General features: G+C 45.2%; 1 protein-coding gene across 1 annotated transcript in view; it reads left to right on the forward strand.

Moving 5' to 3' along the window:
* The first annotated feature begins 773 nt into the window (after positions 1-773).
* The window catches only part of MCU (mitochondrial calcium uniporter), a 143,532-nt gene continuing 130,190 nt past the window's right edge, over positions 774-14,115 (forward strand). The window contains exon 1 of the mRNA XM_038409856.2: positions 774-1,046. Within this exon, the coding sequence (XP_038265784.1) occupies positions 927-1,046 (120 nt within the window). The 5' untranslated portion in view covers positions 774-926. The remainder of the gene's footprint in view (positions 1,047-14,115) is intronic.

Here is a 14,115-nt window from a genome sequence, read left to right on the forward strand (position 1 = left end):
CTCCAACATGAAACTGCAGAACTGGAATTAATTTCTAAACGGGACACCATCAGATTAGGCCTGAATAAAGACTGGGAGTGGTTGGGTCATTACTACAACCTAAATTCCCCAATATTAATTTCCCTCTACTGTTACTCACACCTTCTTGTCAACTGTCTGAAATGGGCCACTCTCATTACCACTTCAAACGTTATTTTTCCTCCCTTGGTATCCTGCGGTTAAGTAAATTGTCTCCTTAAGACTGACCTCACACTGTAAGGCAACTCCCATCCTTTCATGTATTTATACCTGCTCCTGTAATTTCCACTCCATGCAGCGGATGAAGTGGGTTCTAGCCCACGGAAGCTTATGCCCAAATAAATTTGTTAGTCTCTAAAGTGCCACAAGGCCTCCAGGTATCCCAGGGTCCCTTTCCGGTCCATTACAGCTAGGGGTGCCAATCCTCCAGGATTGGCCTGGAGTCTCTAGGACTTAAAGATTATGGCCTGTGATGAAATCTCCAGGAATAGATCCAAGCACAAATTGGCAACCCTAATTACGGACCAATTTTTCTGGCCTACCCATGCTGTGCCGCTACCCACCCGGCCCGCTGCCTTGCGAGTCCGACCCGAGTTGTGCCACCGCCCTGCCCCGAGCTGTACCCCTCCCCCTCCCCCTCTCTGTTGAGCTCCCCGCGCTGTTTCCGGCCTCGCGGCGGTCACTTGCTAACCGTTCCCGCTGATTGACACCCTATAGTCCCGCCCTCCATCAGTTTTCTCGCAGGAGGGAGCTCTACGAACCTTGGCCCCGTCCCAGCTGGGGGGCGGAGCCTGGTGATTGGCTGGTGGTTGCCCGCCCCGCCCCGCCCCGCCCCCGACTTCTGGCAGCCCCGCGGTGCAGCCTGCCTGAGTGGGGCGGGGGCCGGCCGGGCTGCTTCCACTTGAGAGATGGCGGCTGCCGTGGGGAGATCGCTGCTGCTCCTCTTCTCGCGGAGCGGCGGCGGAGGGGCGCTGACAGCCGCCGGCTGCTTCCCCGGGCTGGGCAGGCGCCGCCAGCGGCACAGGACGGTGAGCGCGGCAGGCGGCGGCGGGGCTGTGCCCTTCAGGTGCCGCAGCGGGGCTGGGGGATGTGCGGGCAGGACGCGGGGAAGGCGGGACCGCACCAACCCCCGTGGGCCGCCGCAGGCGCTTTCTCGCTGGGCGGCGGCGGCCGCTCCGCACCGGCAGCGGGCTGCGGGGGAGCAGCCCGGCCACGTTCAGCCTCTGGCGGAGCCGGCGCGGCAGGCAGGGGAGCCCGGGTCCCTCGGCGGGCGGGGCGGGAAGCTCCCGTAGACACCCAGGCACTTCCCGGCGGCTCTGCCCTGCGCTCAGCCCCGCGGGGAGCCCCGCTCGGGCTTCCCCGGCGGGATCCCGAGAAGGGCCCCGGGTGCCTTAGGCGTGTGCGTGATGGGTGAGCGCGGCTGGGGTGCAGGGCTGCCGGGGCTGTGGGAGGAGGTGCTGCTGCTGCTGCTGCTGCAGTGACTGGGGAGAAGCCCTGCACTGTCCATTTCACCTCCTCTCCTGTCAGCGGGTTCCCGGGTGCATCTTGATTGCTGGGCTCGTATCGCCTGGCGGAGGGGAAAGGTTCGGGAGGCGCCGGGGGGACCCTCGTGATGAGGAGAGCTCCTGGTTAGGGCTGATAATGGTATTAACGGTGGAGAGATCCCGGGAGCTAGCAAGACGGAGGGGGGCAACCATAAAGTGAAACAGGCCTGCTTTTGTTCTAATGGCGTTTAGAAGTGCCGAGGAGCGGCACTGGGGCTTCCTTCTTGGCGGTCAGCAGCGTGCCTTCCTTCGGGATTGTCCACAGCCATATGTGTTGGCCCCTAGCCAGTGATGTAGCATAGTTGTAAGAAGCTGGTCTCCCTCCCTCCCTCAGAGTAAAGTTGTATACTGAAAGCAAGACGATACAGGCTGGTTAGTTTAACTAACGCTTCCTCTTGAATATGTACTTGCCTGTAAAGCTTAATCTGCTAAACACAGGGCAGAAAAATGATCCTTGGGGATAGGAATGAGGAAGGTAATGTGTAGGTTGTGCATGAGGGAATAATCAAGGCTACGATGAGTCATGCAGTAGTGTCAAAGTTGAAATCATTCTGCATATGACAACAAAAAATGCAGAGTTGAAGGGATTAAACTATAGAATGGACAGCATTGAGTTTTTAAAGGTAAAAGTGTGTCAGTTGTGTTGGTGAATTTTTTTTGTCACATTAATATTGATGTGAGCTTTCCCATAGTTGTGCTGAAGTCTTTGTTTTGTTTTCTAATGTTATATAAACTGTGATCCATTTTTAAACATCCCAACAAAATCCTTTCATTTATTAATACTCACAAACTTGTTTTTAAAATCTTCTAAGTGATTCTCTAGAATCTCTCAATAAACCCCTGTTTATAAACTCTTTGGGGACTAGAAAACCAACCTATGTTTTAGTTAAGCTGAGCCAATAAAATTAAACATATGCAAGGTATGAAGGTGGAAGGGTGTACAAGGCTATCAGTGTGCTCTTACAGCTCATTAAAGCAACTGTTCAGCATTCTTAGCATTATCTTATTGCATATCTGCTCTCGTCTATAGTGATGGATAATTCATGTGAAGTTTGAATTAAAAGTGCCTTGATTGTAGAGGGTCTGCATTTGTATCTTCCTCTACAGATCACTATAGAAAAAGAAGGCTAAATTCAAATGTAACAGTGTACAGGTAAGAAACAAAGGAAGTAAGAGCAAAGTAGAAATATAATAAAAAAAGAGGATCTTGTATCTTCTAGCTGAAAAAGTGTAACTTTAAGATTGAAAATGTGGTACAGGATCCCTCCTGCTTTTCAGTGCTACTATTTACACTACTTGTGTGCCATCATTGTTAAGTGAACCCTGTCAAACTTTCCTTTTCCTCCACCTGCAGACTTATTATTTGGATAAATGGCAAAAAATCTGCATACAGGTATCTGAATAGGAAATCTTTGTACAATTGTCAAGTGACAGGATAGTAAGTATGAGACAGATGGCAGACAACTTGCATGTCAAATGATGTATAGGATTTAAAAAAATTAATGCCTTATTTTTTTTCATTGCTAGAGTTCACAATGATATTAGTTTACACTGGGTTTAGGAAGTTTACAATATATTTAAACAAATGGTAGAACTACAAAATAACTCTTTAAGGAAAGCTTAGTATCACATATACAAGGAGTATTTTTTAGATCTGTAATCAAGCTGAAGGAGAAGGAAAAAGTCTTCGGGGCATCCTAATCTAGCGAGATACTTGATTATACTCTGTTAGCAATCAGTTTCTGGATCAACCTTCTCAAACTGACCTTGGAATATGAAATAGCTTTTAATTGGCATGAATCTGGTGATGTCTGCATTGAAGTATTAGAGTATCTAAATGTTGATAGCTATAGGAAGTGGGAGAGGTTTAGTTTAATTTTTAGATTTTTTTTTTGTATAACTTTTTTTCCTGGTTTTAAAAGATGTATATTGAGTTTTCTCTGACTTATATTAAGTAACACATAAACATACTAATGTCGGGATAAAATCGTAAACACAAGGAGAGGAGAACATCTATAGACAGAGCAATTTTTTGTTTCCTTATTTTCCCTTCAAGATGAAATTAGACATCTCTCAGCAATTGTCCTGTGTATACAGTAGGTGGCACTCTCTATTGGTCTGTAGCTCGGATGACTCCCAGCAACACTTCTGACTTTTATTCTGTTGCTCAAGTACATATTAGTATGTGAGTTGGATCCTCGCAGCATGCTAGGTGGGTCATCAGTTAAGGACATCTAATTCACAAATAGATTAGCTTTTTGGGGGTAGAAAGGAGAGTGTGATTAAAATAAAAATGCCAAATGGAGTTCTTCTCTTTGCTGACCTTGGGAATGGGGCAGAAAAATTGGTACATTAGTGCTATAAGCAAATTAGTGGACTTCACTTAGACTTTGTCAAGATTTTTGTAAAATACAAATTTTGCTTCTGTCTGTTTGGAAAAGCCTATTAACTATTTGTCTTCACTTGAAAAAAATTACTAACAGCACACCTTTTGTATAATATGTAATAAACCGATGTGTGAGAGATAAAAAATAAACTGGTATGGAAGAAGTTTCACTTTTCAAGGATTATTTCTACACAAATGAGCAAGAAAGAATTGCTGAAAATACTGTGGTATTCCTCAGTTCAGACTGAGTGTACAGAATACTCAACCTTGAAATCTTCTTACAGTTCTTATCTTATCACAATTCTTTTATAAATCTGTCTATAATGATATCTGTGGATTTGCTGCTTTAGTGGAAAGTTGAAATTAATGCATGACTTCTGTTTGTAAGAATGTCCAATTCTGAATTGCTACACCTTATGAAGCATTAATTCTTAATTTTTTTGTATGTCACTTAAAATTTATAATATGTTTTCAAAATATTGAAGCTTTGTTTTTAAAGTATTGCAGCTTTCCCCTAGCTTTGTATGGTATCTGTTTGTAAGATCAGCTCCTCTCATGAACTTTGATTTGGGGCATGATTCATCAGAGCAGGGAGAGACTGGATTGTATTTAATGAATAGATTCTTGCTCACTTGATTCTAAAAGTTGATATAGTTCTAGTAGTTGATGCATTTCTCTGTATAAATATCACATTTCTATTTTGTATTTGATAAGTTAAATATTAAGTGTACTTGGTCCTGTATAAAACACAGAAAACACTGTGCTTACCACATTGTAAATACAAGATCTTACAGCATCTTAATTAAGCCCAAATTCGGTAAGCTGAAGCTACTTGTGTGGCATTACCATTTATTTGTTGTTTAAATATTAAATCTCTCCTTGTTACTCTGGCTCCAGAAAGGCAGTTTGTTGAAATTGTATTTCCTGCTAAGTTTTTTTTTTTTTTTTTTTTAAAGGTGGATTTATTGCAATGGTGACTGAAATGTTAGTAGGAACATTCAGCACATACCAGGTTAAGAGTAGCATTCAACCCACAAACAAGTTTAAAAACCAACAAAATCCCACCACCTGTCTGGGTTCCATCTGCTCTCTCTGATACTCCACAACTCCATGTGCCGGTAGCAGAGTCCCACTCAGTGCGACAGTCTTGTCCTGGCTGAAGTCACCAGATTGAGACTTCCTGAACCACGACTGCAGAGATTGGCTGGATCCCCTGACGCTTGCTCAGCACGTGGGGCTCTCCAGCCCTCGTACTTCCCGGCACGTGCTTCAGGAGGTGAAGGCCACTTTACTGCCTGGACCTACCTCAACAGAGTTCTGTGAGAGGGTGCCTCCTGCACCCCAGGCCCTCTGGACCTTTTCATCAGGCCCCTGCCCCAGGGACCCACCCGGCCACCCAACCCCTTCACTGTGAGCCGGCTACACAAATTGTAACCGGCTTGCTTTTAGACCGCGCCAAGGAAACATCTGTACATGCTTGTGCTCCACACCCTTCACGTCCTCACCCTCCTGTTCCACCCCGACACAAAGTGGCAGGACCTTCTACTGCCTCTGGAGGGTGAAGCACCCCAGTGGGCCAGGCCATACTCTACCCTGGTCCCGAGGCCCGCTGGAGATATCGGTTAGCAGCTCTTTCACGGGGCCATGAGCATGGGTGTGTTTTTGGTGCGGTTCAGCCCCATCCAGGACACCTACCCCTTCTGCAGTGTGAGCGAGACCCTGGCGCACGTGTACCTGGAGTGCACCAGGTTGCAGCCCCTATTCCAGCTTCTCCAGAACCTCCTGCTCTGGTTCTGGATGCACTTCTCCCCACGCTTTTTCATCTTTGCACACCCTATCTGTGGCCCTACTAAGTTGTGAGACCTCCTCATCAACCTCCTCCTGGCACTAGCCAAAGAAGCGATTTACACCACCAGGAAGAGGATGGTAGACGAGGGGGTGTTCTGTGACTGTGTGGCCCACTTCTGCTCCTTTCTGGTCTCATGCATCCGGGCAGAGTTCCTCTGGGTGGCATCTGCTGGCTCCCTTGATGCCTTTGAGGAATGGTGGGCGCTGTCTGGGGTTCTCTATTTTGTGTCCCCGTCCAATTCCCTTCATTTAGCCCTGTAACCTCACTCCTGTCCCTGTTATATCTTTAGTTGTCCCCCGTACTTTAACTGGGATCCCGGACCTTGTGGATCCTCTCCTTAGGCTGGGGGAGGTCCTTTAGTAGTGGGTGGGCTCTGCCTGCGCACCTCCAGGATCCCAACAGACTGACACTCCACAATGTCTCATTGTGACATCCAGCTGCCAGACTACTGCTGGAGTTACGAGCAGGCGCAGAGGACATAGAATAAAAGCCAAACTTTCAGAACCCTGTCCTCTGTAGTTGTAGAGCAAAGGGATGACTTTGCCTGAAGCCTTTTGGCTTGCTCAGTGTTTGTAGTGGATTTTTTCCCCCCCTGTAGTTGTAATGTTGTTTGGATGTATTGTGTGTTTTTGGCAACTCTGCCTGTGGGCCTTGAAGCATGGCTTTCACTTATGCATTGAATCCCTATGTCTCTTCATCCTGGTTGGTTGGGAGCAGTTGACACCATGGAGAATTAAATGGGTTTTAGTGTCTTCTTCACAGGTCCTCCTTAATGTTGCAGTGAGTTTGAATTTTTACAGTGCGTGTGGATCCAGTCTGTGATATAAAATATTGTGTATATGATATTACTGCTATAATCTATGGGCTATATTATAATCTGAAAGTCACAAAAAGTTGTAGGGTTGAGGATTGTAGGAGAGTACAAAGCACCACAAATATATGATGTAGTGCAGTTGATCGGTGTACCAATCAACTAGAATCCTTGCTGTGAGGAGTTGCAGACTAGTGTCCATGAGTATTTCCAATAGCACCAAGAATATGGTATGTGTAGGGCTGGATTAGGTTTGATAGGGACCTGGGCTGTTATAGTTTTGGGAGTTCCTCTTTGCATATTCAGTTCCTTCCCTCTGCTGTTTTACCATCACCCAGGCCCAATGCCAAACACTCTGTTAAAGTACCTGTGTTATTTTGATTCTGGTTTGTAAATGATATACCAATTGGAAAGCTGAATGAAAGTTTAAATGAACAAAACCATTTTAATTTTGGCTCGTACCTGGTAGTGATACGCATAGTGATGCTATGCTTTAATTGTCTAATTACCTATACCGGTGATATTCAGTTACATTTTTCTGACAGGCCTGATATGACAAAGAGCACACTCTAGGGCCAAAGGGCTCTTCAGATGTTTGCTCTCTAGTGAGCCTGACTCCAGTTAGGGGTCTCACACTTTCAAGACCAAGTGTACCGGATTAGATTTATTAATCTCGGAATAAAAGGTAAAGCATGCTGTTAGGCAGTAGTCCAACAAAATCTTGCATACAAAATGATACAAATGAACTGTAATGCCATAACATGCTGCTTTAATTCTGTTATACTACATTAAAATTAGAAGTTAAACTCATGAGAAAAGAATGGACCTCTAATTTCCCTTTGTTACTGCCTGAAATGTTGACGTTGGCATAGTGTATTTTTGGAAATGTACTGCACAGCACACAATCAAGTAAAACTAGTGAAGCACATCAATTACTGATTCCTTCATGTTGTGTAAATATCTCATTAAGCACCTGATTAAAAGTGTACCACTAAGTTGAAATGTATCGACATGGTCCAGTTTCAATGTGTGAGAATGAAATGTTGCTAAATTAATGGTATGATAGTAAAGAGAAGGAAAAATAAACTTAAGTGAATCTGGCCAGTCCCCATCAGTTCTGCCTTTTAGCTCCACATCTGTTCAGCCCCCATAAGCTGTATTCCACCCTCCCACCCCATCTCACCTTTGCTCTTATTGGGGTTCTTCACCTCCCCCCTCCCAGGCTGGGGGGAGGCATTGCAGTGGGTACTCCTGTGTAGGCAGAGGAGGGGTAGGTAGCTCCAGGAGTTGTTGGGTGTTACAGGGATGGAGGGGGAGGAGTGGAGGAGCCATTCCTGTTCATGGGAAGAAAGAGTGAAGCTACCACGAGCTGCAGGGTTCTCTTTTCTTCTCCTCCCCCTGCCCCTTCCAGTGAGAATAGGTTGGCTCCTGAGGAGCAGTGAGGAGAGCTCAGCTGTTTCCTGAGGAGCTCTGATTGGCTACTGCTTTTGGGTGGGCATGAAGGAACAGCTAGTGGCCAGTGACTGGCCAAATGGAAGTCCCATGTGGCCTAAGGGCTGCCAACTGAAACACAGTGCAGTAAATTATATATTTTGGGGAGCCCCTCGAAATCTGAGGCCCTGGGTTGTAGCCCCTTAATGCCCTTGCATTAATCCAGCCCTGAGTATGTGCTCTCCAAACAGAAAAGTATGCCAGATCCCTCTCTGGTGAGTTTGTAATCTTCAGGCAGAGGAGGAAGAAGGTGCTCAATATATACATGGTTGTTACGGTGATTGGTTGAGTCTTTGTAACATAAAGTTTGAGGTTTTTATAGAATATATAATCTGTTCCCAGTTAGTTGGTAAATTCCCTGAAGATATGATAGAGTGGAAAAGCTAACGATTTTGTGGATGAGATCACCCAAAGAGGGTGTAGAATGGCAAGACATAGGGCAGAGAGCTCTGTAGTACCCCCAAGGACATTGGGAGAGACCAAGAGGAGGATCTGCTAAATAGTTAGTAGAGGTTAATATCACACAAGAGCAAGGTAGTTAAGATGTCAGGAATGAATTTACAACAGTATCAAAAGCAGTAGAGAGGTTAAGGAGGATAAGGATGAAGCTCAGGACCCAACATTTTTGGCTACAAAGACTTGGTTATATTTTTGAAGAGAGGAGTTTCAATGGAATGGAAGAAGGTGGAAGACAGAATGGAGGGAATAGAAAATAGAATTGGAGCCAAATAACTCAAGACAGCAGTTGTTTATATGGATCACTTAATCTTAAAAGTGAAAGGAGCTGGGAGGTAAGTGAGGTCAGTGGATGTGTGGTTTGTTTGTTTTTTGTTTTTGTTTTTTTTGAGAATGGAGGAGAGAGAACATGCAGAACTGAAAGTTTCCAGATGACATGCAGATTGGGTAAATAATTAAGAGGACAGTTCACAGATACAGAGCAATCTGAATTACTTGGTAAACTGGGCACAAGCACACAAAATACATTTTAATATGGCCAATGTAAAGTCCTACATCTAGGAACAAAGAATGCAGGCCATACTTGCAGGATAGAGGACCATGTCCTGGAAAGTAGTGACTGAAAAAGGTTTCAGGGTGATAATGGATATTCAGCCAAGAATGAGTGTGGAGACATGGAAAGCCAGGGTCAAAATTGGTGAGGAAAGTGACTGACTGAGAAGTTGAGATGGGGTAAGTTATGTGACAGATACAGAGAGGGAGAGATGGGAAGAATTACTCAGAAATGGGAAGGACTGGAAGTAGTAGGAGAGGGAGAGGAAAAGCCTGACAACGTCCTATTGGATGGCTTGAGGTGGAATGTTACAACGTGGTATAGTAATACAAAATGTGCTGTACAAACCAGTGCCATTGTAAACAATAGGAGTGGAGTGTGAATGAGTCGGGTACTTCACTTTCTTGCAGGTATTGGCCATTATAGTAGCCATTAGTGTTGACGCTATTGATTTGAGGAATCTGAGGGGTGGCAATAAGATGTATGATCTTAAACAACTAATTTATCAAGGTCTTTATCTTTCAGCAAATGTTGGCTATTATGGCCAGGGCTTGCTGCTTGTCTGCTGTTTAGATAGCCTGCCTTCGTCAGTGGATAAAGCCCACTGAGTAATATCAGAGAAAATTGTTTCTAAATGGTTGCTTCTGAAAATAAGGATTATTGTGAGGCAAGGGAACATGCAGGGAAACCTATGATTTGATTCTGTGTTGTAGCTGACTTCTACAGAGTGGTATGGATGTGGAGGGTAAGATTTTAATGGTGGGAGTTACGTGATGCAGGAATATGGTTGGAGAGAGGTCTTGTGTGAAGGAGCTCTATCCAAAAGTAAACTATAAATATTTTCAAATAGGAGTGATTTATTTACTAAAGCTCTTAAAATATAATATTCTACACTGGTGCTGCACACTGGTTCTGAATGTCTAATCTTCATGATTTATTCCTATATAGAGATGGGGGTGTGGGGGTGGAAACAGTAGTGTGATGAATTCTTACATGGCATTGAGGCAAACAGAGTTGGGCTGGATTCCTGGAAGAACTTCAATTCATATTCTCCATCTATGCAGTGTTCAGATGTTGGTTAACTCAAGGGGTTCTGGACGTAATAGTAATTGCCCACTGGACGTTTTAAAACAAGGAGCAATTACTGAAACTGTCCATGATCTAACCCTTCTAGTAATGCAACAGAACTGTGGATGGGCTTCCTATATGTATTCTAACTTCAATTTTTAGACGAAAGACTATGATTACTTATGTTCATCAGCACTCTGAGTTCCTCTAGGATTTCAGTGCAGGTTGTTCAGTATCAATGTAATGGTAAGTATATTGGTTAGAACCAAAGTTTGGTGATAACCTCTTTGTTCCTAGAAAAAGTTTTAAATGTTCTTGTTCTTTTCATTGCCTTGCACTGAATTGATAGGTTTAGGTACAGCATGTGCCCAATGATGCTGTCCATTCCATGCCTGAAACAATTGTAGCAATAACCATTAAAACATTTGTTGCTTAGCAGGGTTTTAATAGTTTCTCTGGATTGTGTGGATTTGGAGTTTTTGTGACAATATTAAAACTGTACTAATGACTACCTGCAGGCTGAAATAGCTTATCCCCAAAGATCACAATTCACTCGGCTCTTCTAAGCCCTACTCTCGTGGAATATACCATATCATAACTACAATTTTCAAATCAAGAGTAGTTAAGACCTTTCTTAAGAAGCATGACTGTCAGATGTTGTAAAAATACTGTAGAGCTCATCACATTTTTCTCTTTTCATCTTTGGGTGAGCATGCTGTGACCACAATTTATCCACCAAACTAAAATCCTTAACACAACACTGCTATAATGTCTCCAGATGGGTTCTGGTGTTGGATTGTCTCTAGAGACCTCTTCTTGCCTGTCTACATTAGAAGAATGACCCATTTCTGACAATTGGAGCAGTTAAACTTTGCTAATGCAGAAACAATTATCTGCATCAGAAACTCGCTTTTCTACTGTACTTCCTGAGATAACCAATATAAGGATGGCCCATTCTTCTGTATAAACAAGTGTTAGTCATTATTCATTAGGGATAAGTTGTTAGACTCTGGGTCTAACTAGATTGTCTTGGTTGGGAAGAATGGAAGAAGTTAGCTGAACTGTTAGGCATCAGAAAGCTGAGTGAAAGCTGTGTCCCTTGTCTGATTACTTGCATCTTCGCCTTCCTGGCTAAGGTGAACTGAAAATGGACACTCCTTGGAGCTAGTCAGCATTTCCCTTTTACCTCTGAGTGCTGCCAAACATAATTGGCTGCATGTGTAATAATTTGAGAATCTATATAACTTTATGAATTCTGTGAGAGATTATGAACCTTCTGTCAGGCTGGAAACATCCATTTTGAGTGTGCAGTTTTTTGCCTTATCCATGATCTGTTTGCCCCCATATTGGTTTGAGATTTCAAAGGCTTCTGGCAAAAAAAAAAAAAAAATACTAATAGAGGGAAGGAAAGAGTCTAGGTGGGTGAGGTAATATCTTTTCTATGACCAATTTCTTTTGGTGAAAGAGGTACACTAACCTGTACTTCAAGTTACAGGGGGAAGCTCATTTTAAGTACTCAATTGTTGGAAATCTAGTCACTTTAGACAGAGGATTGGTCCCTGCCCAGAAGAACAGATTTAGTGGGGTGTGGGGGGAAGGTCACCTTGGCAACAAGAGTTATCTGGCAGGGGTTTGTACTTGGGTGCATAGGTGCTGACTTCCTCTCTGCCCAGGGGGTGCTCATCTTCTCCCTCCCCGCCCACACTCTACACCTTCCCCTAAGCCCCTGCCCTGCCTCTTCCCACCACTGCTCTGCCCCCACCTCCTCTTTCCCCCCCCCCTTTTCCTTCCCTAAGTGCACCTCCTCCCTGCTCCTTCCTGGAACCAACGTGCATGCTGTGAAACAGCTGCTCACAGTGGGCGAGAGGCACTGGGAGGGAGGGAAGAGGGGGAGCTTGGCTGCTGGTGGATGCTGAGAACTCACTAATTTTTTTCCGTGGGTGCTCTAGCTCTGGGAAGAGCTTATGTGGGAAAGCTGACAAGGGTGGCACCTGACACAGAGGGGTGAAAGTTTTAAAAAGGGTAGAAACTGTTCTGCTCAGGGGTCATCTTAAGTCTATGAGGAAGATACTACTCTTCATTTAACGGCCTTCATGAGGCAGGGGATACCTTCCAGAGACAACTTGCTAGACAATTTATGGTCCCTGAGGACTTCCAAGGGAAGGGTGAGATAGAAAGTGACATTCACATAGTGTTTGTTTTGGATGATTTGTACTCTTGTGCTTTGATTTAAGTATCAAAGAGCAAATTGAGTTAGACTCTGTGCAGAGTGTGAGTGTGCATTAACTTCTTCACAACTGCTGTGTGCCCCTGAGGAAATTAAACTATAAATCAGAAGCTTCACAACTTAGGGATGGGGTTCTGAGACAGGGTGTGTTTAAGTAACTGGGGTATCTTGTAAGGGTCGATGCTAGTCCTGGGGGCCTCAGGCAGTGCGCTGAGGAGCTTCATTTCTGAGAAGTAGCAGACCAAGTCAGTGCCCAGAAAATGTGCCAGATAGGCCGAGGGAGGAACATGTACTTCAGCTTGTTGACTCTCCAGAAGCTTGAAACACCTGGGGATCCAGAGCATTGGGCTTGGATTCATCTCAAAGCAGTCCCAGTAGGGGGCACTTGTTAAGATCTGTGACCACATGTAAGGCAAAATGTGTCTGCTGCCTCGGACCAGATGTGCTGCCACGGTTTTGAAGGGCTCAGTATCCCATAGGGTGAGAGTTGAATCATTTCTAATCCTGGTGAACAAGTGGACATCTAAGGTGCGTTGGCTTTTTTTGGTAAAACAGAATCCGTGGCAAGTTTAAAAACCTTGGACTAAAGTGATGTTTTTATTATATATTGTTTGACTTGTATCAAATAGTGGATGGGAAACAAGGGGACAGGCTGCTTTGAATGAGAAGGGCCAGATAACTTGCTTTTAGTCTTGTCATTCTGCTGCAGGGATGGGAAAACTTTTTGGCCCAAGGGCCCATCTGGGAATAGACATTGTATGATGGGCCAGTCATGCTCAGAAAATTGGGGTGTGGGGAGGGCTCTGGTTGGGGGTGCAGGCTCTGGGGTGGGACCAGAAATGAGGAATTCAGGGTGCAGGAGGGGCTCCAGGCTGGGGCAGGGGAGTGGGGTGCAGGGGGGTGGGCAAGTTAGGGCTCCAGCTGTGTGTGCAAACTCTGGGGTAGAGCTGGGGATGAGGTGTTTGGAGTGCAGGATGGTGCTCCAGGCTGCAATCAAGGGGTTTGGAGGGTGGGAGGGGGATTAGGGCTGGGGCAGGAGGTTGGGGCATGGGAAAAGGCTCAGGGATGCAGGCTCTGGGCAGTGCTTATCTCAAGCTGCTCCCGGAAGCAATGGCATGTCCCTTCTCTGGCTCCTATGTGGAGGCGTGGCCAGGCGGATCTGCACGCTTCCCCTGCTGCTCCATTGGAGTGCCAGAGAGGAGCCATGTGGCTGCTTCTGGGAGCTGCATGGAGTGGCCCCCAACCCTGCTCCCTTGGCTGGAGCTCCCAGCAGGAGCTTGAGGGCTGGCTTAAAACAGCTGGCAGGCCGAAGTTTGCCCACCCCTGCTCTAATAGCTCTGTTCAGAGCATGTACAAGAACTATATGATAGTGTTGTGCTTCCAAACCTAAAAGCAATTGCACCTCCCTAAACTGTCCATCTTTGGATTGCTCCCTCTCATGATTATTCCTCTTCAGTTTCCCCTCTGTTCCAGTCACCACCTCTCTGGGTGTTTTGTTCAGCATCTCTCCCTCCATTACTCCTCACCCCCTTCCACCAGGCTGAATACTGCTTTTGCAGCACACTCTCATTTTAGATCTAGAAACTTCATAAGACAGAAAGCACTACCATTGGGCTGGTTCACCTACCTTAATGATTACTTTATTTATGATACTGAAATATGGTAATGTAGGAGTGTATGGAGTAACTTATAATCAAAGGAATATTTTTTGG

This window comes from Dermochelys coriacea, chromosome 7, assembly GCF_009764565.3.
Source record: "Dermochelys coriacea isolate rDerCor1 chromosome 7, rDerCor1.pri.v4, whole genome shotgun sequence".
Taxonomy (NCBI): Eukaryota; Metazoa; Chordata; order Testudines; family Dermochelyidae; genus Dermochelys; species Dermochelys coriacea.